At 35.9% G+C, this 27,992-nt stretch overlaps 1 protein-coding gene, 1 long non-coding RNA gene and 1 pseudogene across 6 annotated transcripts; 1 reads left to right on the top strand and 2 right to left on the bottom strand.

Moving 5' to 3' along the window:
• Nucleotides 1–785: 785 nt before the first annotated feature.
• On the bottom strand, nt 786–8,729 carry LOC133703229 (dihydropyrimidinase-like). Its single transcript, XM_062127690.1, has 13 exons — nt 8,569–8,729; nt 8,230–8,394; nt 7,068–7,119; nt 6,165–6,434; nt 5,815–6,026; nt 5,080–5,200; nt 3,971–4,058; nt 3,773–3,851; nt 3,395–3,482; nt 3,241–3,281; nt 3,114–3,166; nt 2,824–2,980; nt 786–1,147 (listed from the first exon to the last, which is right to left on the bottom strand). Exons 1-13 carry the CDS (start codon nt 8,647–8,649, stop codon nt 956–958), a joined length of 1,599 nt encoding a protein of 532 aa, XP_061983674.1. The 5' UTR covers nt 8,650–8,729; the 3' UTR covers nt 786–955.
• Nucleotides 8,730–9,084: 355 nt separating this feature from the next.
• LOC133703238 (uncharacterized) lies at nt 9,085–20,854 on the top strand (annotated as a pseudogene).
• LOC133703246 (uncharacterized) lies at nt 19,570–21,749 on the bottom strand. 5 transcript variants are annotated; one of them, XR_009843858.1, is made up of 3 exons: nt 21,514–21,749; nt 21,280–21,420; nt 19,570–21,155 (listed from the first exon to the last, which is right to left on the bottom strand). It is a non-coding gene; the product is annotated as an uncharacterized LOC133703246 (long non-coding RNA). The 5 variants fall into 5 exon arrangements; XR_009843857.1 differs by having other exon boundaries at nt 19,570–21,150; nt 21,280–21,414; nt 21,514–21,747; XR_009843855.1 differs by having other exon boundaries at nt 19,570–21,150; nt 21,529–21,747.
• Between the last annotated feature and the right edge of the window lie 6,243 nt (nt 21,750–27,992).

The raw sequence follows: 27,992 nt of genomic DNA, 5'->3' as shown, positions 1-27,992 counted from the left end.
TAATTCATATTGTCTCTCTAATTTTTTTTTTTAGTATTTGCCCATTCAATTTGTACGGGAGGGTATCTATTTTGCAGCAAAGAGTAGTGAAATGCGTGCAGAGGCAATAATTGAGGAGTGACGACAAAAATTTTAGGGCGGCTAAAATTGGAATTGGAATCGGAAGAAATTTTTCATATCTTCAAAATTTATGGGTAATTTGACGAGTCCTCCTTCCCCGGTTTCCCGAAGAAGAAAGCTACCATCACGGGGGAAGAAGACTACATGATGAGAATAATTCAATCAGGGCTGTGAATTTTTATGATTTGAAACTAGAAGTTTTATGGCTCGATCTGGGCTGATTTGGTGGCGAGTGAGGCTGGGGAGTTGCTGTTTTTATTCAGGCCTGTTCATCGAAGGAGACTGTCACGATGGCTTTGAGTGGCTAAGAGTGTGGTTGTTTGATGAAGGAGATGGCATGCTGTCGTGATGGCATCACTGGTGGAATTACAGAGAGGGTTGTTGTTATGTGCTAGGGTTAGTACAGGAGAAATGTGAGTTAATTAGAAGAGCATTTATAATTCCATTAAACTTGTATAATCGATCGATAATAAAATCACGATTTTGCATAAGTTTAACCAAATTTATTAATTTTACATGAATTAAGTTTAATTTTATTAATTCTTGAGTTTTTAATTTGATTTTATACATTATAATTTTAATAATCATGCCGATAGATATCCATGAACATTTAAGATGGAACAATCCAATTTATTTATTAAAGAAATGTAAAAGAAAGAAAGAAAGAAAGAAAGAAATGTTACCATTATTTTGGAGAACATAACACAAGTTTATTGGAAATTCAAGCTTAGTGGAGCTGGGTTAAGTTTTGTACAAATTTTGGTATTGTGTACAGGTCCCCCATATGCATCATGTAACAGAGAGGAAGAATCCTAGTAGTAGTACCTGCCACCTTTTAAGTTGTGGATTTAAAACGCTTCACTGGAGCATTCAGGGAAGATAGGTACGAAGCATCGGCCCTGTCAATTCCGCTGAAAAGATAGCTGAAAGGGGCCATTTCTATGTACTTGCCAGAGCCAGGAACAACCTTCAGTTCATTATTTTCCCAAACAACTCGTCCTCCAGCAATTGTCACCTCAACCTTGCCCTGATGAAAAAATTGTATAAACTTTCAAAACCCAACATGGAGTGACAAGGTTTAGGTTAAAACAAGAATATGAATATGAATATACACAAACGCGATGATGGTGAGTGAGAAAGCGCACTGCTGTACACACACTATGAAAGAAGGGTGACATATAAGAGAAAAATGAAATAGTTGCAGGATCCACACTTGACACAACTGAACATGAAATGATTCTTAATGGTTCTTCAAATCTCACAATTCATGTTTTGGATCTTATTATCTGGACTTGATTCACATGCAATTCAGTCACGATTCAATTTGATTTAGTACTATTCACCTCAAATAGCAAAATAGGCAAAAAGAAAACGCATAATTTTGAAGAGATGGCAAGAGCAAGAAAGCAACAAGTCCAGAGATCATAAATGACAGCAGCATATAAACCCTTTTGTTTGGTACAACTTTCGATTTGAAGCCAATTATAAATTAAATTTACACAAAGGAAGAGAGGGGGTGAAAGAGGAGTGAGAAACAAAGACACGAAAATGACAAAGGTGAAAACAATATATTGTGGAGGCTCACTACTTTTTATCGAGTCTTGACAGGTTAGGAAATGCCATTAGATAGATTATTAATTATTAATCCATTAGGATGATCGAGTACCGATGAACAATGTCTTGAACTTCTTAAAACTACTAAATTTCTATGAATTGATGTTCATTTTGTTCCATCAATTATATGCATTCTTTACTTTAGAAACATGAAGCACGTTATTATCTTTCGTCATGTATTTTCCATTTTGTTATAAATCTTACTTTTCATGACTTGATATGATTCATAATCTCAAATGGGCTTTCTGATTCATGAGTCCAATCTTTCTTTGACAACAATTTTACAAACCAAAGAAAAGCCAATTACCACAATGCTTGTGAAAGATTACAGAAATGCAACACACAAGTACACCCATACAAGGAAAACTTAAGACTTCAATGCAGCGAACTAGCAGATGCATGATCACTTTGTACCACAGGCAATTATCAGATGCATACTCACTTTGTGTGACAAGCAATGCATGGATACTTTTGTGCCGGCATATTTCTCTCATTTCCAATCTCGTTTTCTCAGCCCATATAGAGACAAGATTTTTACTGGCAATTATTTAACAAAAAAATGTATTATATCATAATTAACATACTACCCGACAAGTGTGAGCATAGCCTTTAGGCATGAATGAATCCTGGTGATGATAAATCAGGTGATCCCGGGTCACAACTCAACGGTTGCAGCATGGATCTATTTCTCCTAAAATGCTTAATAAGTAGGGTATTCTAGTGACTCCAGGCTCTAAAATGACAGCATAACCTGTTGTAATGAATCTGAACCCAAGCAGCAATTATTTTATCTTTAAGTGTGTTCTTATTCTGGACACCAAAGTTTTGATGAACTCGAAAAGCCATATATATCGAATAGAACAAATATACTTGCAAAGACGCTGAAAATACAATAAATACAGGACACCAATCACTTGGATTGGAGGCATCGAGTGATGATAGACATCAGCTAAGGACATAGCTGATGCCATTGCTTTAGTCACAGTCTAACCGGTGTGAGACCCTTCTTATGCAAGAACTGCTAAGAGGTATTTTGAATCCCACTTGTTAACGAAACAAAACAGCACTAAATTATAGTGAAAAAGTTACCTTCCCTCTTCTTCCTTCATAAACATTTGTATCTGTTCTAGAGTGGTGAGACCTTGCATTAATCTCGAAGGTTGAGTTTGGGTTGAGTATAATTATATCAGCATCAGATCCAGCAATAATTGCCCCTTTTCTTGGGTATATGTTGAAGATCCTGGCACTGGATGAAGCTAAATAGTGTGATTCATCAAATTGAACATTTGGCCTATACTTTATCTTTCTTATTCCTGAAACTGAATAACAAGATTCACAGATAGATACTAAACAAACAGAGAATTACAGTCAAAACATACCATTCAGTGCTTGTGACCCGTACATAATCAGTGACAGAAATTTGGCCAGATTCCTGAAAGAAGCCCAGCATTTAGTTGACAATCACGAGGACAGAAATTTATTAAGCAAAGAGTCACAAAAGCTTACCACCATCAGATCCCAAACCAAATGCATCCTCTCCTCAATACCTACATTTCCATTTGCCATATGTAGCACGAAGAAAAATGGCTTCAATTGAGTCAATGGAATAAGAAGAGGCATATAATTGACTTCAGAAATAACAATGATCAATTTTTATTACCATTGACACCATTAGGAATTTTACGGAAATCATCAATCCCAAAGGCTTTTTGTGTGGAATTAAATACACAATGATCAGTTCCTACCAGCTGCAAATTGTAAAGAGTAACATGAGAAACAGATTATGAGATTGTTCTTAAATGAGCAAATAGATTGATATGTCTTGCGCGATTCAAAATATCTATGAATCTGGATCAATTTATTGTTTCTGAAGCTTATAATCACCATTCCAGATTTTAAGAGACCTCATGTCCTGCTTTTACAGAAGACAAAATTAATTTGTCACCGAAGTTAACTTTATCGAAACTAGATGATCTGCAGTATCTTTAACGTATCAACAGTTACTCCAGCAACATCCTTATAATGACAAGAGAGAAACCTGCAGAACTCCATTTGAAAGGGCATCTTGCAGGGCTTTACCATGCCCAGATGCTCTTATAGGGGGGCTCATGACATACCTGAAACATGAGAATATATTAATGCTTGGCAATATATATGGCAAATTGACCAAATATGTGCACCTCCCTCTCCTCCTTTCAATAAAAATAATAATGATGAACAGAGTGTTGGCTCTTACTTTGATGCAGTGGTGAAGTCAGAATCCCAAAGTCCTGAATCATCAAGGGCCAATCCAGAAACCACTGGCTCACCAACAACTCTCTGCCCTGCAATTCAAAGAAAGTGATCAGGCTTTCATGTGTTGAAAAGAAAAGAAAAGAAAACAATATAGCATCAGGAAGTCATAAACGAATAAGCTAAGATACCTATATGTATTAAATAGAATCTGGTGGTAGAAGTACATTTTACAACCCTGTTTAGAGTTCCAAAGGAAAGGTTTTGAGGTGCCTTTATAAAAGCGAGAGATGGCAACAGGGATGAAAATAAAGCAACGCACTTTGGAAAATAAGCCGGTGCAAGTTAGGCATGAAATCATGCAGAAATCCAGGACACATATAAGTAGAGGTTACTAGGATTTTGATTATAGGTGGGAGAGAAAGTGGCTGATTATGGTAGGAAATCAATTGCATGTGGGAACAAGCAGCCATCACAGTTACTCACAATAGAGTCTGGCACAACTGAGAGAAGCACACAGAGGAGTCTGGTGATAACTATAAATGCTTTAAATGGGACATCATCCTTGTTCCCATATTCATATATGGTACCACTTAACCAATAATCTTGGAAAGATTTGCCATCACTGCAGTTTTTGGAGATCACAAGGTAAAAGTAAAAAATTAGAGTGATCAAAATGGACTCTTTCATCTTTTGTATTACAACGTCCTTAATACCCAGCTTGTATTCCAAAAGTATCACTATCTATTCTTTATAGTCTGCTACTCTTTCCAGCCAAATTTTCAATGAACTTGTTTCAGAGAAGATCTATTTTTTTACATAGATGTTAGCATGTTACTGAATCTTCTATCTAAATAACATTAATTTAAGAGAAAAAGTATAAGAAAATATACAAATATATATGGGATGATGCCATCGAATTTAACTGTTTCTATCTGTTACAGACTGTGTTCATTCTCTTACGAACTCATGGCTATGCATTCTCCTGTAAGCAACACTTTCTTTTACATGTTTGTCATATTCCGTTGGCAATAGTATTAATTGTTATTAGCTACTGCAGTAATGTAAAACTTCCTCAACAAACAAGAAAATAAAATATTAAAAAATTTAAACCTGATTTGCGAGCTTTGGCTATTTCTTCCATGGCATCAATGCTCATAACATGAACTACATAGAGTGGCGTGTTCACAAAACCAGCTAAACGAATTGCTCGAGCAGTTGCCTCTCCTTCCAGCTGCATGAGAATCAAACTAACTGCTAAATTATAAAAGGAAGGTGTATATACTTCAATATCTTTAAGGAAACAGAAAACCACAGAATAGAAAAACATATCTACTTATCAGTAAGGGTATAAATTAGAGATCAGCAGAAAAGAAAGTAAATTTCTGAACTAAGCAAATCTCCTTAGCTTAAGAATTCATTTGGGCCATTTATGAAGCTGAAACATGTTTGTACGATTCTGTGATAATAAAATTAATGACATCATAAAGCACAGTAGATAACTCTAACTATATAATATCAACTAAACACGGTAATGAAAAAAAGAAGGGTAAAAGCCATCTGCCACATTCTGTCACACATGGGTCATCGGCTGAGCACTAAATCCTCCCAGGAAAAAAACAACACATCATAGAGGAACAAGAAAAGAAAATGACTAAAAAACATTGGAACAACTAATTCAACCAAAGATAAGAACAGTAGATTTGGTCTACATGCTACTAGAGAATTACTTGTATGATAAATCAGTGTGTACAAACTCTAGAGTGAAGCACATAGATCATCGCTCAACTACAGAATTTTTTGTTGGCTTGCACACATTACAGGTGGACAATATATTTGAAGGAATACCAGTGGGGGCCTCGAAAGAGCATGTCCCTCTGGACCAGTAATACCAAGCTGTATCATTCTTTTCTGTCCTTCGAATACAGCATCTCCATTTTCTGCATGGACCATGGCTAATGCACCAAGAGACTTGCACCTCTTCAATCCTTCTAATAAAAGCTCATCATTGACCATAAGCACCCCCTTGTATGCTAGAAAAAACTTAAAAGAGTTGATACCTGCAAGTTTTAGATGAGCACAGATTCTAAATAAAACAATAAATAGCCAGAAGTTGTTGTTTACTAGGTTCACCGATATAAATTGAAAAAAAAAAAAAAAAACTTGAATCCATATATGACCTTGAACAAGATACTAACCTTTTTCTTTCACCATAATTTCCATATCCCTTGAAACAATGTCATCAAATTTAGTGATTACCATATGAAAACCATAATCCATGCATGATTTCTTTGCCTTTTTCTCATATGCTTCTAAACCTGCTATTAAACTGCCATTTACTGGTATAACAAAGTCAATATGCATTGTGGTTCCACCTGCTAAAGCTGCTGCCTGACCACTGAAAAAGTCATCAACAGATTCAGTGTTCAAGGCCTCCATAGCAAGATGCGTGTGAGGATCAATTCCACCTGTTGATGTTACAAGGAGAAGAAGCAGCCATAAAATGGAATGATTTGCATTAAGTGTTTAAACCCTGTATTGGAATTAACAGCAAACCAGATTGTCATTATCCACTCAAATTACTTCTAGCATAGAGAAAAGAATTCACAATAAGTGATCATAACAAGCATGCATATCATGGAAATGGTTGGACTAAACGCTAGACTCTCTACATCATATTCCATAACAATAAAAAAAATTTTCAAATTGCAAGGCAGAAAACATTGATAGAAAGCATCTAAGATCCTCTGTATTATAGCAATTCCTGCATTTTACAGATGTAACGGGTTTATTATAGGATGCAATAGAGAGTGATTAGCGTGTCTGAATCGTTAAAATTCCAAAACCCTGTTTCAACTGCAACAATGAATGCATGAAAGAGAGGTAGACAAGTAAATGTATCTCTGAAGCTATCATAGTTTTTATGATAAGATTAGCCTAGGAAAGGAAAGAGTTACAAGGAAATCCTAGCGTCTGGGATCCAGGAAGAATACAAAAGAAGCCCCCCCCCCCCCCAAAAAAAAAAAAAAAAAAAAAACCGCAGTTGAAAAGGTTAAAACACCAACATCGATCTATCATGAAGGAATAATACCACAACTAACCTGGCATGACAAACTTTCCTGTAGCATCAATTACTTTGACATCGTCACCAACCTGCCAATAGCAACCAAACAATTGAAAACTAAGTATGAAACACACCATAAAGTAAAGTGCAGGCATTAACAGCCAAAACAAAGCGTTAAAGAAACCAGATAACCTAGCACCACAAGAGGGTAACGGGTGCATATCACATTCTGAATAAAGTAGATTTAAAATGAAGACAGTTATCAGGAAGGCATAAGCAGCTATGAATCTTGAGCTGCTAGAAGTGAATATCATGATATCCTAGAAATCTGCACTTTATGTACTTATTTAGAAAGTTTGGTTGGCTCACATTGTATTAGCAACAAAAATGTCCTACCGAGCCTGAAAGATTTGGAGAAAATATGTCCAGCTTGTCTAACTGATAGGTTTCCTTGGATTTCTCATGCAAAAATCTGTCAAATTCTGTATCTACATATAGCGAATCCAAAATTTCTAATGCTAGATTTCAAGTATCATTATTATGTGATCACGAGAAATTTAAAAGCCCTGATGAACAAACTTTATCACCATATGAACTTCCAGTCAGATGCGCTGAAATCCATTTAAAACGTGGCATTAAAATACTCTGTTCCACTTTGCATCTACAAAAGGTCATTTACCAATTCCCTTGTGATGATGTTATCTGATACTAAAACAGTCCTCAGTCCATTTTTTCTGTTCATTAAAACACAGAAGTTCTGCCTGCTTGATTCAATTAAGGATAGCAAATCAAAATCATACTTTCCTCTCCTTTCTATGGTCTTAGCTAGTAAACCATCAAGTTCGAGATTGTTGTTATATATAACGTCATAACTGTATGAAATTCATACAATCTGAGAAAGCATCTCCTACCATTTCAAAGGCACTTCATCATAGAATTTGAAACAGATCTTTATAAGAAATCATTTTGAGAACTTCTACTGAGAGTATTTTCTTTCTTTCTTAATCAATCAAATTATAATAAAGTATCATACTTGATTCAGCTAGCTTAACAAACAAACGAACAAAATACAACTCTTGCAAGCAGTTCAAGAAGATCATTTAAAAAAAAATAAAAAATTCTGCGAACTATTTCCCAGACAACTTCGGCTCAAAAAGATTGAAACTAAACAAATATTATTATTATTATTGTTATTATACCTTAAGATTAGGCTTGACAGCAACAATAATCCCATCCTTTACGTAAACATCAGCAATCTCCTGATGGTGCGCATTCACAACAGTTCCTCCCTTGATCAACAGCTTTGTTGATGATGATGAAATTCCACATCCAACCTCATCATATCCAATACCAGCCTCACAGAACTGAAAAGAAAAAAACCAAAATTTTCAAATTATTTATTGATTGATGAGCCAATATGATTAGGAAAAAAAAATAAAAGAAGTTTGATTGCGCTCTTCAGACTTAAGTCAACTCAAGTTGACTAGATTTACTTAGATATTAACCAAAAGTGAAGGAATTAGGAGTAGATTAATTACCTGCTTGGATTGTGAATTTGAAGGAAAATAAGTAAAGAGAAGAAGAGAGAGTAATAAGGAGAGAGAGAGATGATAAGCCATTGACTGAGTCTGAACAGACTAAGCTCTGTCTTACTCGCGCTGTAAGACTTCATGGTAGCTAACTCGTTACGGACACACAACACTGCCTGACTCTGCCTATTATTTTAGTATTTTTGGTAAATATACTGCGCATCTTCACCACCACGGGCAAATTTACAAAGTTCACAGTTTAAAAAATCTGCGGGCCTAACTGGTAAATTTTGAATGCTTGAAGGGTGTTTTTTAAAATATTTTTATTTTAAAAATAAATTAAAATAATATTTTTTTATTTTTAAATTTTGTTAGTATATTAAAATAATTTTAAAAAATATTATTTTTAATAACACTACTAGAAAATGCAATTTCAAACGGCACGTGTCGCTTAACAGGCCATTTTAATAACAAAAAATCCGTCCGTGACAGCTAAGAAAATCCGTCTCACATCCCAACCCATCCTCCTTAAAAAAATACAATAAATAATAATTAAGAAAATCAAACCCATATGGAATCGGATCCGACTCGCCCCAGCATCTCCAGGGTTTTAGAATTTGAAAACTATCTCTGAGACCAAAGAAACGCACAAACCCTTCCCTCCCGAGCCCCTGTCAGTGACAAAGCCACCAAAATATCTTCCTCAAAACAATTCAAGTATTATTACATTCGGACCGAAACAATAAATAAATTAGGGTTTCTGTTTTGGCACTTATAGTTCCCTCTCCCTGCTTGAAGAAGCTAGAGCTTTAATCGTATTAATTAGCGTTTAATCAATGGAGTCATTGCTAGGATTCCAAGACGAAACGGTAGCCGTTGTTGATGATGACGAAGAGAAATCAACATCGTCATCTTTGGTGCCGTGGTTAAACTGGAACGAGTGGGAATGTGTTAGAGATTCTCTCTTCTCTGAATCTCCAGAAAATGTTCTTTCTGCTATTAATAGAGTAAGACGCAACTCTATTTCTTTCTCTAAATTGATTTCTGTTTGTTGCCCGAGTAACTGAGGGAAACGGTATGTTATTCGGCTTTTAATTTGCTTCCTCTCAGTCTTTTTTCCCCCAACTGTCACGTATTATTTTTAACTGCTTCAGTTCAGCTGTTAAAACTTGAAATTTTATTTTTAATAATTCCGTGGTTTTTATTATTGTTAAATTAGTGACTCAGCTGCCAATAGAATGTTTCTACCTTTTGTTTCTAGTTTTAATTGAGTTTATGTATTTGTGATTTTGATATCTACATGGCGAAGCAGAGGGTGTTTACCTGTTGTGATTGATGTCACAGCTTCGATCATTGAAGTTCAACAGAAGGATCCTTTGTATAGGTAACTCATTGTTTCGAGTCTAGATGAGCTGATGCCCAAGGTCCTGTTTTAAACGTTTTGCTTGGTTCTCGGCCTGTGCAAGTTGCTGAAATTACAATGGCAATGCTAGTTCTTCTGCTTCTGCGAGACTGTGATGCTATGAATGTTATAATTGTGTGTTTTTGGAATAAATTTCCATTTTTTTCATATTCTGAAAATGTTCGTTTTCGTAATTGTAGAAGGGACTTACCTGACGATGCTATACATTCAGAGCAAATGCTGGCAATGCTATATGGTATGGCTATCTTGAGGTGAACTCCTCCTCCTTCTCTTTTGCTATATTGTATGGCGTTCTTGACTTGAGGTAAAAACCTGGAAGGCTGGGTAAGGAAAAGCTCCTTATCTATGTACTGATGATAGATCATGAAATCATGCCTCGGTGATAGTTACATATATGCTCGAGCAATCAGCTCTGGAAAATCTAGATTAGAAATTTAAAGCATCTTGGAAACGAGTTTTACTAATACATTAGTAATTAAGTAACCCTATATTCATAGAGAATAATTTGTTAGCATTTTGATATATGTACATTAATTGCATATCCTCGAATTTGGAAAATATCTGTTCGTTTTAAGATATGCTGAAATATTTTGATATGAAAACACTCATCCTTTATCAAGTCAAAGTAAGAACATCTCCATGGGAAGATGCTATTTTGAAGAGCCAAATTGATAAAATGGAATTTTGAATAGTATAAATGTGGCTACTTTTACTATGTATACTCCAATGGAAAAAAGCATTTGAAAAGCCAATTGTATTGGAGTGGGAGAAATAAGTGCTTTCATTTTTCTTCAAGGAGTTTGTTGTCATTTTTTTCCACATGGCTGCATTTAATTGGTTTATTTTTTTGTTGGCTCTGCTTTGTTGGTTTTGGCTTTTTTGAGAGAGATGTAGGAATAGCATTTTTGGGAGAGAAGGCATTTTGGCATTTTGTTTAGACTTTTCTGGGAGCATGTAAAACAAGCATTGAGGAGCCAAAATAATATTTTTATTTTTATTTTTATTTTTATTTTTATTTTTGGATTTCTGTTTAGCACACCCCTTGGAGTTGCTCTAACAACATATAATTTGTGGATTTATATATCTAATCCTGGTTTGTGTGTAACTTCCAAAGAGATTTTTGGAGGCCTTACTCTTAAAGATTGTGTTTGGTTATGTTGCCTTGTTTGTATATGCATGCAAACATAAAATTGCAATAAGGAAAAATAGTAGGCTCACGTTGCCGAGTGTTGTTTCTGAAGGCTTGTAAACTGTGTTGTTGAGAAGACACGGAAGAAAACAGAGGTTTCAATTGCTGAGGCAGCTGGTGCAATTGGTATTCCACGCATGCTGATCGACATTCGTCATGGTAAGTGTTTTCTTTGCATAAGCTAGTTGCTCAATATAATTTAGTTTGATAAGCAAAGGAAGAGTCTTAACTTTGGTTGGCCATCCATGCATATTTTTTTCATATCTACATACTTACTGTCAAGTTAGGAGCCATTCAGAAGTCCAAACTGTTTTAGCATTATTTTGTTTGGATTCAAGTTCTTTGGTTCATGAACCTTAAACATAAACCTCATCTGTATACCCTGACCCCTAAACTCCACACTTTAACCAAGCTAACTCACTGCAAATACACAAGTTCTTGTTAGTCCAAATTTATCCCATATCAACAGCCAGTTATCCTTCTCCCTGATCCACATATGAGGATCTAACTTGAATTTCTTGAATATTTGTTTACATGCTAGCAGAGCTTTTGGAATTTGGTGGCAGGTCATTAATATTAATTTGAAATGTGAAATGTTCTTGTTTTTTTTTTTTTGGACTAAATGGAGAATCATTTTTCCTTTTCTTAATCTTGCTATGATTGTGGAGGGTTCTCACCGTGATCTTCCTGCTCTTGCACTTGTTCAGGATTCAGCTGTTAAGGTGTGCTATCTTTGCGAGTTTCTGTTATTTGTAGAGTAATTTTCCCTCTGATTTTCTTCTAACAGCTAGCATTTTAAGCCAAAACTCCTGTTTCAATGTTTCATGATTTCTTTTTGGGAAACTGTTGGACCAAGCTTCACCAGAATTGCTTAACAAACAAACCATGTTTGTTTTTTAGTTCTGGAAAAGTTAAGTTATAACATGTGCTGCTGATAATTTCAGGCAATTGATTGGTTGAAATCTTATTATTGGGAACCTCAGACAAAGCAGATTCCATTCCAAAGTGATGGAACTGCTAGCATCACAAAAGAAATTGAATCTAAACTCCTTGAGTTGGCTTCCTGCTTGAAAGTTAAGAAGAGTCCTGAACCTGGTTCTTCAGCAATAAAAGAAAAACGAACTTATGCACTTTTAGTTTTTTTATTTTTCTCTTTTTTGATGCAAAGGCCTATGCAATTTTATTTTCTCCTTTTTTATGTGGCAAAGCCTTAAAATAATGTTCTTGTCTTGTCTAAGTAATGTGATTCAAAAGAAGACCTTATTACAGGATTTTCATCCAGACTTAAAAAGTATATTTTTTTCATATTTGTGACTGTTATTCATGAAGAAATTATTAGTAAAAAAGCCTTTCTTTACTTGAGTGGTGCACTTCTTTCTCCATTTTCCTCCACAAACTATCATCTATTCTTTTTTTCTTCTGTAATAAAAATTTTTTAAGTAATAGTTCTTTGTTCTTTGGTTGTTTTGGCAGATTGTTAACTTTTGTGCACCTTTTTTGTTCTTGTTCTTATTTGATTGACTATATTTGATCTACCAGTATGCAACTGCATTTTCTTTCCATAGAAAGCAAGAAATTCTCTATTCTAAGAATGAAACATAGAGAAGGGCAAATCCTTCTTAACAACATGAGGATAGCTAGAACAGGTAAATCATAGTGAGTGAATGAGGGGTCCTGTCAAATTAGAATTAGGACAAATGCTGGTATTAGCTTTCATCTTAATCCTCTTTGGGAATCTTTCATCTATGTAACATGTTTGATTTTCATGCTGACCAGAACAGTGATCTGTATTTTTTCCACATAATCCAGAACATGTTAATTTTCCTTGTCTTGGAAAGGTTAATTCTTGAAACAGTAAGATGCAATTGTCATGAACAGCTTTGTGGCTGTAATAAGTTTTTCTCTCATGCCCAGCTAGCTCTATTCATCCAAATCTGGGGGTGAGATAATATGCTCCAATTATTTTTTAAGAACTAATAAAGGCAAAGTTCAAATTTATGGTTCTTTCATTCTTGGTATTGTTTTTGTTGGGATATAACTTTTTATAAATACTTAGTGCTAAAATTTTGAGAATAGTTTTAATGTTTTAGGAATTCTTACTGAAATGCTTTGAAATTTGGGGTCATGGCTAATGCATGGAAAATGACCCAAATATCTGCATGCACTAGTTATATGTATTTGCTGATGTACTTCTTTCTACAGGTTCTAAGAAAAATATTACCAAGACTTCGAAAAATCTTGTACGTCTATATTCTTCCTTCTTCTCAGAAGTACTATCAGTGTTGTTTGAATTCTTGCTCCAGGCTTTAGATTCCTCAAATCTGGTGGAGCTTACAAAAGGTTGCCTAGTTGGTGAAGACATGAGCTCTTTCTTGGATGATTGGAAGCTTGTAATAACAGAATTCTCAAAGAAGGAACCAGAATTACTCCTTATGCTTCTTAAGGCAGTTCTAAATATGATTGACGCCCAAGAAGCCATGAAATATGAAATGGGTAACCACAAACTTATCCTTCTGTTCCACTGACATGCATGTGGTTTATAATTTTGTGTTGGTTCACAAGATGTACAGAAATAGCTCTACTTATATATTGGTTTATTAGCTAGAATTTTCAACTGAAATTGGTTTACTAACAAAAATTTTCTTTCCAAACCTAACCAAATTCCATCTGCCGCTGCTTTCAGCAAGCAATAATTTGGTGGTCAACTTTCAATATGTGTTTTGTGTAACAGTCCCGACAGCACCTAAGGGAGCAAGATCAAGTTGAGGTCGGGGGAAGAAATGAAGGAGGCGTATGGGAGAAGACTTACCTGCAGCAAAGAAATAAAGTGAGCAAGTGTAGGGTCAAGATGAGACAAGAAACACTTACGTGGATGGCTGAGATGATGAACTCCTGCAGCTGACAGCTGGCAAGGGAGTAAATTCAAAGGCAAAAACGGCACAATTTGAGAGAAGAGAAGGAGTCCAAATACGGCACAGTTTGAGAGAAGGAAAAAGAGTCCAAATACAATACTGATAAATAAAACAGCTGTCAATTCTATCTATTATCTTGTTATTTCAATTAACCGAAGAGTCACAATAAAAGGGAGAGGGAGAAGCAGCAGAGAGGCAGGAAATTGCTTTGAAGCAAATCTCATTCACCCAGGAGGCTCGGGCTACCTCGAAGCTGCCCAGAAATCTAGATTAGGGTTTATCAAAATTGCATTGTTCTTTCAATTCACGTTCCTTAAGATATTTCGTTTCAGTTGCTATTTCAATTTCCTCAATTTCCTCTTTATTAAACCTGTAAGGCTCAGGTCCAAGAAAAGCTATAATAAGAGTAAAAGAAAAATTCCAGACATTCCCCCTTACTTACCAAGTTCATTACAAGTGGTATCAGAGCCACGATTCTCGGATGGCTGAAGGAACAAGAGTTTCGCAATTGATAGAAACAGTATCAGGAATGAAACAACAACAGGAGGCGCAACAACAAAACCAGCAGAATCAGCAGCAAATATTGGAAGACATAGTCCAGCAATTAAGAAACATGTCTACCAGGATGGATCAGATGGCTAAGGCCCAAGGGAAAAGGCCCATGGGCTCCCCTCCTAATTCTCCCACCAGGACAGACAATGGATTTACCAGGCACGAAGTAGTACCACAGGAAGGATTTCAGCAGGTTCAGCTCAAGTCAATCAGACTGGAGTTCCCCCGGTTCAATGGAGATGATCCTATTGGTTGGGTGTACAAGGCCAATCAATTCTTTAACTTTCACAATACTCCAGCCCAACACAGATTGTTTATAGCCAGCTTTCACATGGAAGGAAAGGCCATAACATGGTATCAGGAACTAGAAGAAACTGGAATTCTCACCAGTTGGGAGGCCTTCATTAAAGCCCTCCAAATTCGTTTTGGAACCTCATCTTACGATGACCCCATGGAGGCCCTCATAAGTATCAAACAGACCTCAACATTAGAGCTCTACAAAACCCAATTCGAGATGCTTTCGAACCGGGTTAGGGGACTGTCTGACTCTCACAGGCTCAGCTGCTTCCTAGGTGGATTAAAGGAGGAGATAAGAATGGGAGTACGAATGCTAAACCCTCAGAATCTAGTGGCTGCCTATGGACTAGCAAGAATGCAGGAGGAAAATCTGACCATCATGAGGAAATCATGGAGACCTAGTGCCATGGGGTTTCAAGGCCGAAACTCAACACCAACTCAGCCCAGGGCTGAAAACAAACCAATTCCGGTACAAAGACTCACCCCTGCACAGATGAAGGAAAAAAAAGACAAAGGGCTTTGCTTTAAATGTGACAGTAAGTGGGGACCTGGCCATAAGTGTGGAGGACCCAAGATATTCTTAATAGAGGAATTAGAGGAGGAGATGGAGGAAAAAGATTTTGTTCCTGAAGACCTGATTGATCTAAGAGACTCTCAGGAAGAAGGCAGGGAGGGAATCGGCATATCCCTTCATGCCATCATCGGAAATCCCAATCCTAAAACTATGAGGGTGTTAGTTAAGCTAAGTGGCCATAATTTCGTGGCCTTAATTGACACGGGAAGTACTCATAATTTCATACATCCCAGGGTAGCAAGGAGAGTAGGGATGAAAGTGTTAAAACACAAGCCTATTGGGGTGAACATTGCAGATGGATCCAAGCTGTGGAGTGAGGGAAGCTGCTCAGATCTCAAACTGGTGATTCAAGGAAATCATTTTGTCACTCGGGCTTATGTCATACAGCTGGGAGGATGCGATATGGTGTTAGGAATCCATTGGCTCAAAAGTTTAGGACCCATTCTTTGGGACTTTTCAGCCTTAAAAATGGAATTCCAAAAGGAGGGGAAGAAGGTCTCGATTTGTGGAATGGGAGTGGAGAGATCAGAAGTAGACTGCAGCCCAACCTTTTTACAAGAACTGAGAAGAGTCGAAGAAGGATTGATTCTGCAAATTTGGGAGCTGGGAGCAGTCCAGAATAAAATTCCAGAACAGATTGAGAATCTGTTGCTAGAATTCATGGAAGTCTTTCAAGAGCCGAAAGGAATCCCACCTAGCAGATCACATGATCACTCTATAGTATTGAAGGAAGGTACCTCCCCAATAAGTGTACGTCCTTACAGATACCCTTACTACCAAAAATCTGAGATAGAAAAACTCATTAAGGAGTTGTTGGTAATGGGTACCATAAGACCCAGCCAAAGCCCTTTTTCATCGCCAGTCCTACTAGTTAGGAAGGCTGATGGGTCATGGAGAATGTGTGTGGACTATCGTGCCCTCAACAAGGAAACCGTGAAAGACAAGTTTCCCATACCAGTTGTGGAAGAACTATTAGACGAACTACATGGTTCTCAAGTTTTTTCCAAGCTAGACCTCCGATCAGGCTTCCACCAGATCAGAATGAAGGAAGAAGATGTCCCTAAAACAGCCTTTAGGACTCATGAAGGGCACTATGAATTTCTGGTGATGCCTTTCGGCCTCACAAATGCCCCTTCCACTTTTCAAGGTTTGATGAATGATATTTTTCGACCCTATCTCAGAAAATTCGTGCTGGTTTTCTTCGACGACATCCTAGTCTACAGCCATAATGTTGAAGAGCATGAGAGACACCTAAGGATGGTATTTGAGACTCTAGTCCGACATAAGCTATTTGCCAAACACTCCAAATGTAAATTTGCAAGCAGTGAAGTTGAGTATTTGGGGCATATCGTATCAGGCCAGGGGGTGCATGCTGATCCCAGCAAGGTAGAGTCAATGATCAAGTGGCTGAAACCAAACACACTCAAATCACTAAGGGGTTTTTTAGGGTTAACAGGCTACTACCGCAGATTCATCAAAGGTTATGGGGAGATTGCAGGTCCATTGACTAGACTGATAAAAAAGGGGGCTTTTAAATGGGATTCAGAGGCAGACCAAGCCTTTGAGCAATTAAAAAAGGCTGTATCAACCCCCCCGTCCTAGCACTACCAGATTTCAACCAAAGTTTTGTAATAGAATGCGATGCCTCAGGTATAGGACTCGGAGCTGTGCTAATGCAAGAGGGCCGACCCATCTCCTATTTCAGCAAGAGTCTAAAGGGGAGGGAATTATCATTATCCACTTATGAGAAGGAATTCTTGGCACTAGTTACTGCTGTTCAGAAGTGGAGGCCTTACTTATTGGGACAAGCCTTTAAAGTTAAGACAGACCAACAGAGCCTCAAGTATTTATTGGAGCAGCGGGTTGGGACACCCACACAGCAGAAATGGTTGTCCAAATTAATTGGATATGACTTTGTGGTCGAATTTCGAGCAGGAAGGGAAAACCTAGTAGCTGATGCACTCTCTAGACAGGAGGATACTACAGAAAAAGGTACACTATGGGTTATCTCTACCCCAATTGTTAACTGGGCTGACCGATTGAAGGATAGTTATAAAACTGATCCAGAAATTCAAAATATCATGCAACAACTAGACCAAGAGACTATAGGTTCCTTGAAATATCATCTTAGGGGAGGGATACTATACTACAAACACAGAGTCTACATAAGCCAATCCAGCCCTATAAAAAATGATATATTGAATTATATTCATGACAGTCCAACCTCAGGGCACACAGGGTTTGAGAGAACACAAAAAAGGGCAAGGAGAGATTTCTTTTGGGTAGGGATGAAATCAGACATACAAAATTATATAAAACACTGTGAAGTCTGTCAGAGAGCAAAAGGAGAAAACACAAAACCCTCCGGGCTCCTACAGCCCTTGCCTATACCCACCAGACCATGGTCATCCATATCTATGGATTTTATAGAAGGGCTCCCTAAATCTAATCAATACTCAGTAATTATGGTAGTGGTGGATAGGCTTACCAAATATGCCCATTTTATTCCTGTATCCCACCCCTACAGCGCGACAAAAATCGCCAACCTGTTTTCACAAAATGTGGTGAAACTGCATGGGCTCCCAAACAACATAGTATCCGATCGGGATCCTACCTTCACTAGCAAGTTTTGGGGGGAATTATTCCAAATTCAAGGGGTCAAGCTACTGATGTCCACGGCCTACCACCCCCAAACCGACGGGCAGACCGAGGCCACCAACAAAACATTGGAAGGGTATTTGAGATGCTATGTAGGTGATAACCCGAAAGGTTGGTCCAATTGGCTAACCATGGCTGAGTACTGTTACAATACCAGCTACCACTCATCCCTCAAATCTACCCCGTTTGAAGCGACCTATGGCTACCCTCCCCCAAGTCTCACAGATTACATCCCCGGTTCAACCAAAAATCAAGCAGCAGAAGAACATTTACGACACAGAACAGAGCAGATTGCAGAAATCAAACATAACTTATCTCAAGCTCGGGAGAGACAAAAGAAACAAGCAGATAAAGGCAGAAAAGAAATCCAGTTCACAGAAGGGGAATGGGTTTACCTCCGGCTCCAGCCATACCGACAGTCCAGCATGCCAAGAAATAAAAACGTGAAGTTAGCTTATAAATATTTCGGGCCGTTCCAAATCTTAAAAAAAGTGGGAGAAGTGGCTTACCAGCTAGATCTTCCCAAGGAGACCCGAATCCATAGCACCTTCCACGTCTCACTGTTGAAGAAATGGGTTGGAAAGGGAATCGTTCCTGAACCGAAGCTACCCAGCCTCGAAACCAAGCTGAAATCTCAGCCAGAACCAGCAGAGATAATCGACCGAAGGAGCCAAGTCTCAAGAGGGAAGAAGAAGGAAGAGGTGCTGTTAAGATGGGAAGGACAGCCCAAAGAGGACGCTGTTTGGGTCGATGAAGAGTGGTTAAAAGGTTCCTACCCTCACCTTGAGGGCAAGGTTTTTTAAGGGGGAGAGAGTTGTAACAGTCCCGACAGCACCTAAGGGAGCAAGATCAAGTTGAGGTCGGGGGAAGAAATGAAGGAGGCGTATGGGAGAAGACTTACCTGCAGCAAAGAAATAAAGTGAGCAAGTGTAGGGTCAAGATGAGACAAGAAACACTTACGTGGATGGCTGAGATGATGAACTCCTGCAGCTGACAGCTGGCAAGGGAGTAAATTCAAAGGCAAAAACGGCACAATTTGAGAGAAGAGAAGGAGTCCAAATACGGCACAGTTTGAGAGAAGGAAAAAGAGTCCAAATACAATACTGATAAATAAAACAGCTGTCAATTCTATCTATTATCTTGTTATTTCAATTAACCGAAGAGTCACAATAAAAGGGAGAGGGAGAAGCAGCAGAGAGGCAGGAAATTGCTTTGAAGCAAATCTCATTCACCCAGGAGGCCCGGGCTACCTCGAAGCTGCCCAGAAATCTAGATTAGGGTTTATCAAAATTGCATTGTTCTTTCAATTCACGTTCCTTAAGATATTTCGTTTCAGTTGCTATTTCAGTTTCCTCAATTTCCTCTTTATTAAACCTGTAAGGCTCAGGTCCAAGAAAAGCTATAATAAGAGTAAAAGAAAAATTCCATACATTCCCCCTTACTTACCAAGTTCATTACATTTTGTTTATGCATTTCAAACCCACTAGTGAACTTTTCATTGTTGAACAGACATTTGTGATCATCATTCTTCATTTGAGCTAGTGAGTTAGGCATGCCCAACTTTATAATTGTTGAACTCTTTTAAACCTTGTTTCTAAGCTATTTCTGTTTATCCTTCTAAGTACCCGGTTTACCATGAAAGTCAACTTGATGTGGCATGGCATATAGCTGCCAGTAACTATAGTTTTGATTCCATGTTATCTTTGTTGACCTTTCTGAAAACTTGTCCAGGAACACACCTCACATCACGGGCATACAGAACAGAGACTGGCCAAATTGAAAGACTTTCTTCTTTGTTTGCATGGCTTGTTGGACAACTCAAGGGACTAAAGCCTCTCCGCTGCAAAGAAACTGCAGCTGAAAGAAAAGCCTCTTCAATAGGAATGAATTTATCAAACAAAATCCTGATGGAGGTCCTCCGCAAATGTCTTTTGGTGTCCTCAAATGGCAATAAGTAGCTTATGGATTCAGCGCTTCATCTTGCACAGTTGATGGGTGATACCTCTGTGATGGGGATACTCAAAAAACTAAGTCCACTAGTTTTGTCAGACCCAGATGTTACCCAAGAGAAGTCTTCTCTCCCAAGTTTGAATAACCGTCTTATCCAGCAAGATGAATCTATCCATCAGGCCACCAAGAAGCTAGAGTTTGTTAAATTTTGCCGAACAAAGAGTAAAGCTGTTAAGAGAACAGATGGTGAAGTAGGTAGTTCAGGCGGATGGGCTGTGGCAAAATCATGGAATCCATGTCCAATTGGCATGTTGCCCCGTGACCTTAGATCTTCCAGCCATCTTCCTGTTCTTGACTGTGCCGATGACGGTAAAAAGCCTGTTCATTCATCAGAATGGAAGCAGTCCTGGGAACTGAAACAAGGCAGCAGTGGTGACATTTGTATTTCATATTACCCTAGCATCGAGAGGACTAGTAGTAAGAGAGAAGCTGGCTGTGATATTTATTTATTAGATAAATCAAGCGCGAAGAAGATGAGAGAGACAGCTGACAGTTTTGAATCAGATTGCGAGAATGTTTTGTTGTCAGGAGATGACAAAGGTTGTCTGATGATAAATGGAGTTTGGAAGAAAATAGGGGAAGAAGAGCTGCTTACTATTATGTCTGATGTGAGGATTTTGGTGTAGAAGTGTCCATGATAACATTTCTGGTTCCGTATTTACTCAATTCATTATTGTCGATATTCATTTGCCATCCCATAACAACCTCATTTGTCTGGGCAATGAAATTACAGGAATTTTTGCGAAGAAACGGCCATGGGTAAAACTGGTTTCCTGGTGAACAAATGGTGTTTTTGGCACTCCTTGATGAAGTGGTAGATTTTCAATGGGAGTGGAGTATGCTACGAGGAAACATGATCTAGCACCACCCGGATCTTTTCATGATGCACTGTTCAGGTTTGTTCCCATCATTCTTGGAGACCGCAGGTAGGTCTGACTCTGTTAGCAATGTACTTGCTCTAAACCTGTTCAAGATGCTGCACTAGCAACACAACACGGGCAGAACTTTTAGAACAAAATAATAATAATAATAATAATAATAATAATAAGAGCTTTCATTGTCATGCCTGCCCATTTGCGTCAAGTAATGTTGTGATTATATGGACCTTGATTGAGTCTTTGCTTTCGTGGGTCTCTCTTTCTGACTCTTTTAGCATTCCATCTTGTGGACATTGGATTTAATTATTTATTGTGCTGTTTTGACGCTTTCCAATTTTTAACACGAGAGCAACCCTTACCTGCTGTAACTAGACAAACTAATAAAGTTAGAAAACGAAATAGGAGAGGGATGCCACCATTAACTGGAAAAAAATAACGACGGCAACAAAATCGAAACTTACAAGGGAAAATGTTACCATGAAGTTGAAAACCAGGTGGCTATTCAGTTCAGATTTGGGCCCACCACTGCTACGGAGCAACTATCATGTAGAGGAAGCCCGGCAGGGGCGACCTGAGAACACATGAAGTGCATTGGATGCCGCCACATGTGACCCCAGGCCGCTCCTGTCGGAACCCTTTTACAATCATATATCATAGGCCTCTCTGTATTGCATAACTTGGGTGGTGAATGCACTGGAGCGTCATTTCATGTTATATAGAAAACGACAACCCAGTACTTTCTATTCAAATGTACTGCTTGCTATATACTACACGCAGTCACCATATATGGTAGAACTTGATATGGATTTTTATTTGAATTATTGTACAATTTGTACTCCATGGTCCATCTCTATTGTGCTCCTATTGAACAGCAAATGGGAATATTGTGTTAGGTAGATTAACGAAGGATGCATTCAGTACACATAGATGGTGGTCGTGGATCGTACAGATGATGATTGCACAAAACCAGGAAAGCAGTACATTTGTATCTACATGTGTGCATTGTGGAAGGAATCGTTCAAGAATTTTGGAGTTTATAAAAAAAAATCATCCAGCGAGTAAGTAGTTTTTTTTTAAAAAAACAAATTTTAAAAAAGTAAATTTTAAGAAAGTGAATTATTTTTTTATATATAAAAAATAAGTTGGAAAATATTTTTCTTGATTATATCATGAAAAATAAGCTGGAAAATATTTTATTGGTGTTTTATTTTTTTCAAGTTTAGTAAAATAATAAGGAACAAATCTTACAAATTAAAAAGTTGAATGAGAATGAAATTGAAAAAATATATAATTTCATAAATTATCTCAAATAAAATAAATAATATTCAAAATAATAGAGAACAAATCTAAAAAATAAAAAAATTGAAAGATGAAGAAATTAAAATAATAATAATTAACATTTCATAAATTATTTCAAATAAAATAAGTAACAATCAAAAGAATGAGTACCAAATTTGATAGATAAAAAAATTCAATAAAAAAATAATAAGGGAAAAGCAAATAACAATTATAAAAATGAGGACCAAAATTAATATAAAAATTAAATTCTAATGGATGAAATTGAAAAACAAATATTCAAAATAAAATATATATAGCAATCAAAAGTTTGAAGACCAAATTTGATATAATCAGCAAATAATATGACATTTCTAAATTTTTCACAATTTCCGGAAAGTGTTTTCCGTCCAAAATAAAAGGAAAATACTTTCTTAGAAACCAAGCCAAATTTTTCTTTGATCAGAAAGTGTTTTCCGTTAACCAACTTTTTTAATGGCAAACAAACACAGGAAAGTTTGGAAAGTGATTTCCCGAAAATCACTTTTCGGGAAACAAACACAGCCTTAGTACCAAACAGAAAAATCATCTTTAATATTAAAAATACCATATATAAATATTGTTATAGAAAATATACATTGCTACCATAAATGGATCTCATTTAGAGTTGAGGCGCGGTATGATTCACTAATGACACTGATCAATCAAGTTTTTATCGGTATATCTTTACTAAAAAACGACAGATCAAGAAAGATATACAGGTATAAACTTTTTGAAACAATAGCACGCCTTAGTAAAGGTGCAATGCATCTGGTGCTAGTTAAATTCAGTCACGATTAGGAGTGATAGTGTCCCAAGCTCCGAGCACACTAGGCTTGGTAGTGTGTCAAGCACCTCTCTTGGGTCTAGTCCAGGGGAGGAGCTCAACCTTCATGGGCTCAATTACATTTGACATCTTGGACTTTAATATCCATACACCTTTTAAGTGTGTAAAAGTTCTTTAGGGACCCATCATATTTCCATAAAATATTAATAGAAATGTAAGGGATATTTATACCTCATTTAATGTTATTGGAGTAAAATTATACTTCAGACCCTCCTTTTCACAAAAAAAATAAGACTCATAGGTTATAAATACACCATGAAACCTTCAGAATAAATGTTCATAATCTTCATTCTCTACTGCACATATATTTTCAGAGCATCTCTCTCTATAATATTATTATATTTTCTCTCTAAAAAAAATATTTATTCAAGTATCGAAGAGTCCTCACCTCCACTAAAAGAGACTTTTGCAGATACTAGCCACAAGCCACAATGACTTACCAAACACCAAATATAAACTATCAACTATCTTGACTAGAAAAATAGATGAAATTGCTAGAACCAACTAATTAACTAATTATCCAACTCAGAAACCCTATTCTAGACTACTTGGATTTTTTAAAGATCATGGCATAAACAAGTTTTTGACACATTAAAGTTAGATCTCGATATGGTGTTGTGGACTATAAAAGATACCGCATTGTAAAATCTAAGATCTTATGCATAGGTCTAAGGTTTGACATTTCATAACATTCGTTTTTTGCCATCACAAGATCCAATGTTTAATGCCTTTATGCCTAATGAAGAAAACACCAATGAGATTGGTGTTTGAGAATAAGTTACAACCTTTTTTTATTAAAATTTGATTTTTTTTTTGTTTTGAATTAAATACTTTATTGTTTTTGAATCGTTTGTACTAGTGTCAAAAATAAATTTTTAAAAATAATATATATATATATATATTAAATATTTTTCTAAACAAAAAAATACTTAAAAAAGCTAATATTATTATAATCTTAAACACCCTATGTATGAATACTAGCTACGTGATCTACGCTCCGCCGTGGATCAAATATTTTTATTTTTCATAAAAAAATATATATGCAAGGGTTTTCAACACATTTTTGTAGTTTAAAAAATATAACAAATCAAAAATTTTATACACACATGTAATCAAATAAACTAAGAATTATGTGCGCTGATGAATAAATAAAAAATCATTAATGACATGTAAAAAAAACTTGAAAAACCGAGAGACAGATATAAATCAAGATATTTAATGTTAAAAAATAGGATATTAAATTGACTAAATAAAATAAAAAGAAAAAAGGAATAACATGTAAGGCTGCAAATATTAAAAATACCATTTGAAAATAAATATTTTTTATTTTCAAAAACATAGTTTATCTATATAAAAGATAAAAATAAAACTATAGATGAACCAGAAAAACCTCTCTGAAAATTAAACGCATAAAAAAAATCAATATTATTTAAAAGATGCTTTCTGAATAAAATAAAAGAGAGAAAGTTTTGTCTATTTTTTTGTTTTTAGTTTTTTAACCGATCACGTCACTTTATTTCTTTTTAATTGTATTCTTTAAAGTTATATTTTCATAGTAACCATGTCAGACCCAAGCACCTGGGTCTAGGCAGTCATACCAACAACAGACGATACGTGGCTTGCTGAGGCAGACAACGTGTCGCCTGTTTTGCCTAAATTCTGATCAATATGATTGCTGAAAAATCAGGGCCTATGCTCTTTTAACCCAAAAACTTATTTTGCAACCTGTTTTTTTTTTTTACCCAAAACATCTATAAAACATCCTAGAAACCATGACAAACTTAGTCATGGCCTCAAAGAAACCCCATAAACCGCCCCAAAAACCAAACTCAACCCGAAACCAAAAATCAACCCGAGTTCATTTCTGTTTTTTTCACAAAATTGTAAGGTACAAAAACACCTAATATAAACTCTCCGCATCAAATGGAAGAATTTGACACAAAAATCCCTTATTTTGATGGTCTAAATCGATACCAATGATAAGTTTCTCTCTTTACCGTTGAAATCTGGTGACCCCCCTCTCTTTCTTCTCTCAACCAGGAACAAAACATAACAAAAATAAACTTCTGTACCAAATGGAATTGGAACAATTTCAAGCAACCACAATTATATAATTTATGTGATTGTTTAAGTTGGAGGACTAAAGTGAATGTTTTCAAAACTTATGGTACATTACTTGTGTTTGTCGTGTTTCTCATTCTAGTCCCCCCTCCTCCAATCCTACTCTTTCATAAGAATTTGAAATCAACTACTTTTTAAATAAGACTTGATTGTCTAAAAACAAAATTTAAAAACCAAACTAAAAAAATAAATTTTTGCATAATAATAAAAATACAATAAAAATCCCACGCATTTTAATATATAAGTAATATCACTTGGAAGTTTCACCTACTCGCTTTCTATCAGGTATCGTCGTAGAAGCCTTAATTAATTGTTGTATACACATGCTTTTCGATCAGAGACATACTGATATATAGATAAAAAATAAAAAATAAAAAAATCTGATAGATAATTAACTTCATTTGACACCGAAATACGATAGTTCTTTTTCTCATCACCTTTTCACTACAATCAATGAAATTTCTAATGCTTTGACGGAGCTTGACCCATGTTGTTGTCTTTCCACCGGTGAAAAGAAGATGATGTTCCTTCCCCTCTAAAGCATTTTTTGTCTTTCAAGCCACCTCTTACCAAAGAGTATCTTTTGCACCTTTATCTTTTTCACTAAAATCAAAAGGCTTCATAAATATGCCATTATTGCTTCTCATTGCTCTATCGGATTTCTCAAGCATCTTCATGCTCGCTAGCTTTCACTACGATATAAAACTTCAAAGATAAACTTGATGGAAATGCTACCTCAAATTTTGGATTCATGGGATCCACTCTTATCCTTGAAGATCCTTAAAGTGAGAGATAGAGAACTGGTAGCACTCTATGCATTAGAATTTCAATCATATTATGCCGCTTCGACCCCTCTTTATGACAGACAACTGCATGAAAGGTAATGATGCGAAAGCCCAAGATTCAAACCTAAAGTGATTTCAAGCAATATGTGTGTATGCATGCATCATGCTCAAAAAGTTAGTTTGGCTTGGCTTAGATCATTGCATGTGCATTTTCATGATGCCACTGAGATTGATCTTGTTGCCTTATCTAATTGGTGCATAGAATATTCACCATGAATCCTAAATATTTTCTGGGGTGAATCATGATAAATTAAGATTGAGGCGAATAAATGCTTTTCTCAATCATGTTTTTTTTTAAAAAAAATATTATTTACGTCACTAATTTTCAAATATATTGCCATTACTCATCTTACAATAAACATCATTAACATGAGTTTCTTATTTGGATATATTTGGAAGTGTAATATAAATTATTTTTCAAAGTGTTTTTTATTTGAAAATATATTAAAATAATATTTTTTTTATTTTTTAAAATTTATTTTTGATATCAACATATCAAAAAAATTTTAAAAAATAATTTAAAACTTTCAAAAATAAAAAAAAAATCTCAAAATTGCGGTTGTATTGCATAACACTGCTCTAAAGGCGACTTTTTGGTTCTTGAAGTTCATTGAAAGAATATATTGCATCTTGAATTACATGTCTAGTCGTCCTTCCTTTTAGTTTTTTGCCAGATCCTCCCTTATCTCAGATTAATATAAACACCTTTTTATATCATATCGCTGAACACAACGTTTTGATTTTTTAAATAGAAGTCTCTTAATTATTTCGGGTCTTTTGATTTAAAATTCGTTTTTCCAAAGGTAAAATCATTTGAATAACTTTTTAAAACAACTTTCTTCAATTTGCAAAAATAAAACAATTTTTTTTTTAGAGATAGACGATTTTTTTTATTTTAAAACTTTTGAAAAATAATGAAAATAAAAGGTAAATATATAGAAACGAAAAATGACACTTTAATTATCTTGCGACAAGCATTTTGATGCAAATATCGCCATGCTTCTAATTGTTAAAATAATTAAAATTAAATATAAAAAAGGTTAAAATTCTTAATTATCTATTTATTATGAGTGTTTAGTGTTAAACTAAATATAAAAAAGTATATATAAATTAAACTAAAAATATTATTTTATTTTTAATAAATAAAACTACATAAATATTATTAACTATCATGGGTGCTTTATCTGTTAGCCAAGAATTTCCACATATTTATTTTTCCTCTTTCAATACGAAATTTCTTAACTGAACAGTACTCTGTTAAAATTAGTCGTCTGATATCTTCTAAGAATCTGAAAATCTTGTTGCGTTTACAGACATGCATTCCCTCTGTTTCTTCACAATTCAGGATTGCTCATGGTCACATGCTATGCATTTAGATTTGCGCTGCAGTATATATGAGACAAAGAACTAGCTCTCTCTCTATCTCTGATGTGAAAGGGAAAATTAATTACGTCATGGGTCACATGGAGATAAAATTTCTTTACAGACATGCAAGAGCTGTTTGCATTTTATATATATATCTATATGAAGACGGAGGAACCATTGCATTTCTTGTTCCAGGCGCAGTAAATAATCGCTAGAATTGGAGTTATAAGAAAAGCAACACATAAAAAGAAACTTTTCCTTCTTTCTTTTCTTATACTAAGAGAGAGAGAGAGAGAGAGAGAGAGAGAGAGAGAGATTTTCTATATATATATATAGATATCGTCATTGAATTATAAATTATAAATTATAAAATGAACAGACGAGACTTCTTTTGATAATTAATGTGGAAATAATTATTAGGGCACTAGGATTCTGTGATGCGTGTGAT

This window comes from Populus nigra, chromosome 1 (genome assembly GCF_951802175.1).
Source record: "Populus nigra chromosome 1, ddPopNigr1.1, whole genome shotgun sequence".
NCBI lineage: Eukaryota > Viridiplantae > Streptophyta > Magnoliopsida > Malpighiales > Salicaceae > Populus > Populus nigra.
Note: the sequence above shows the minus strand (reverse complement) of the source record. Positions and strands in the feature narration are given on the sequence as shown.

What these genes read in the sequence shown, in the direction of transcription:
- LOC133703229 (XM_062127690.1), bottom strand. Translation starts at nt 8,649, where the DNA reads ATGGCTTATCATCTCTCTCTCTCCTTATTACTCTCTCTTCTTCTCTTT. An exon ending in CAAATTCACAATCCAAGCAG is followed by an intron (nt 8,395 to 8,568) that starts GTAATTAATCTA and finishes TTTTCTTTTCAG; the next exon opens with TTCTGTGAGGCTGGTATTGG. An exon ending in AGGAAAGTTTGTCATGCCAG is followed by an intron (nt 6,435 to 7,067) that starts GTTAGTTGTGGT and finishes TAACATCAACAG; the next exon opens with GTGGAATTGATCCTCACACG.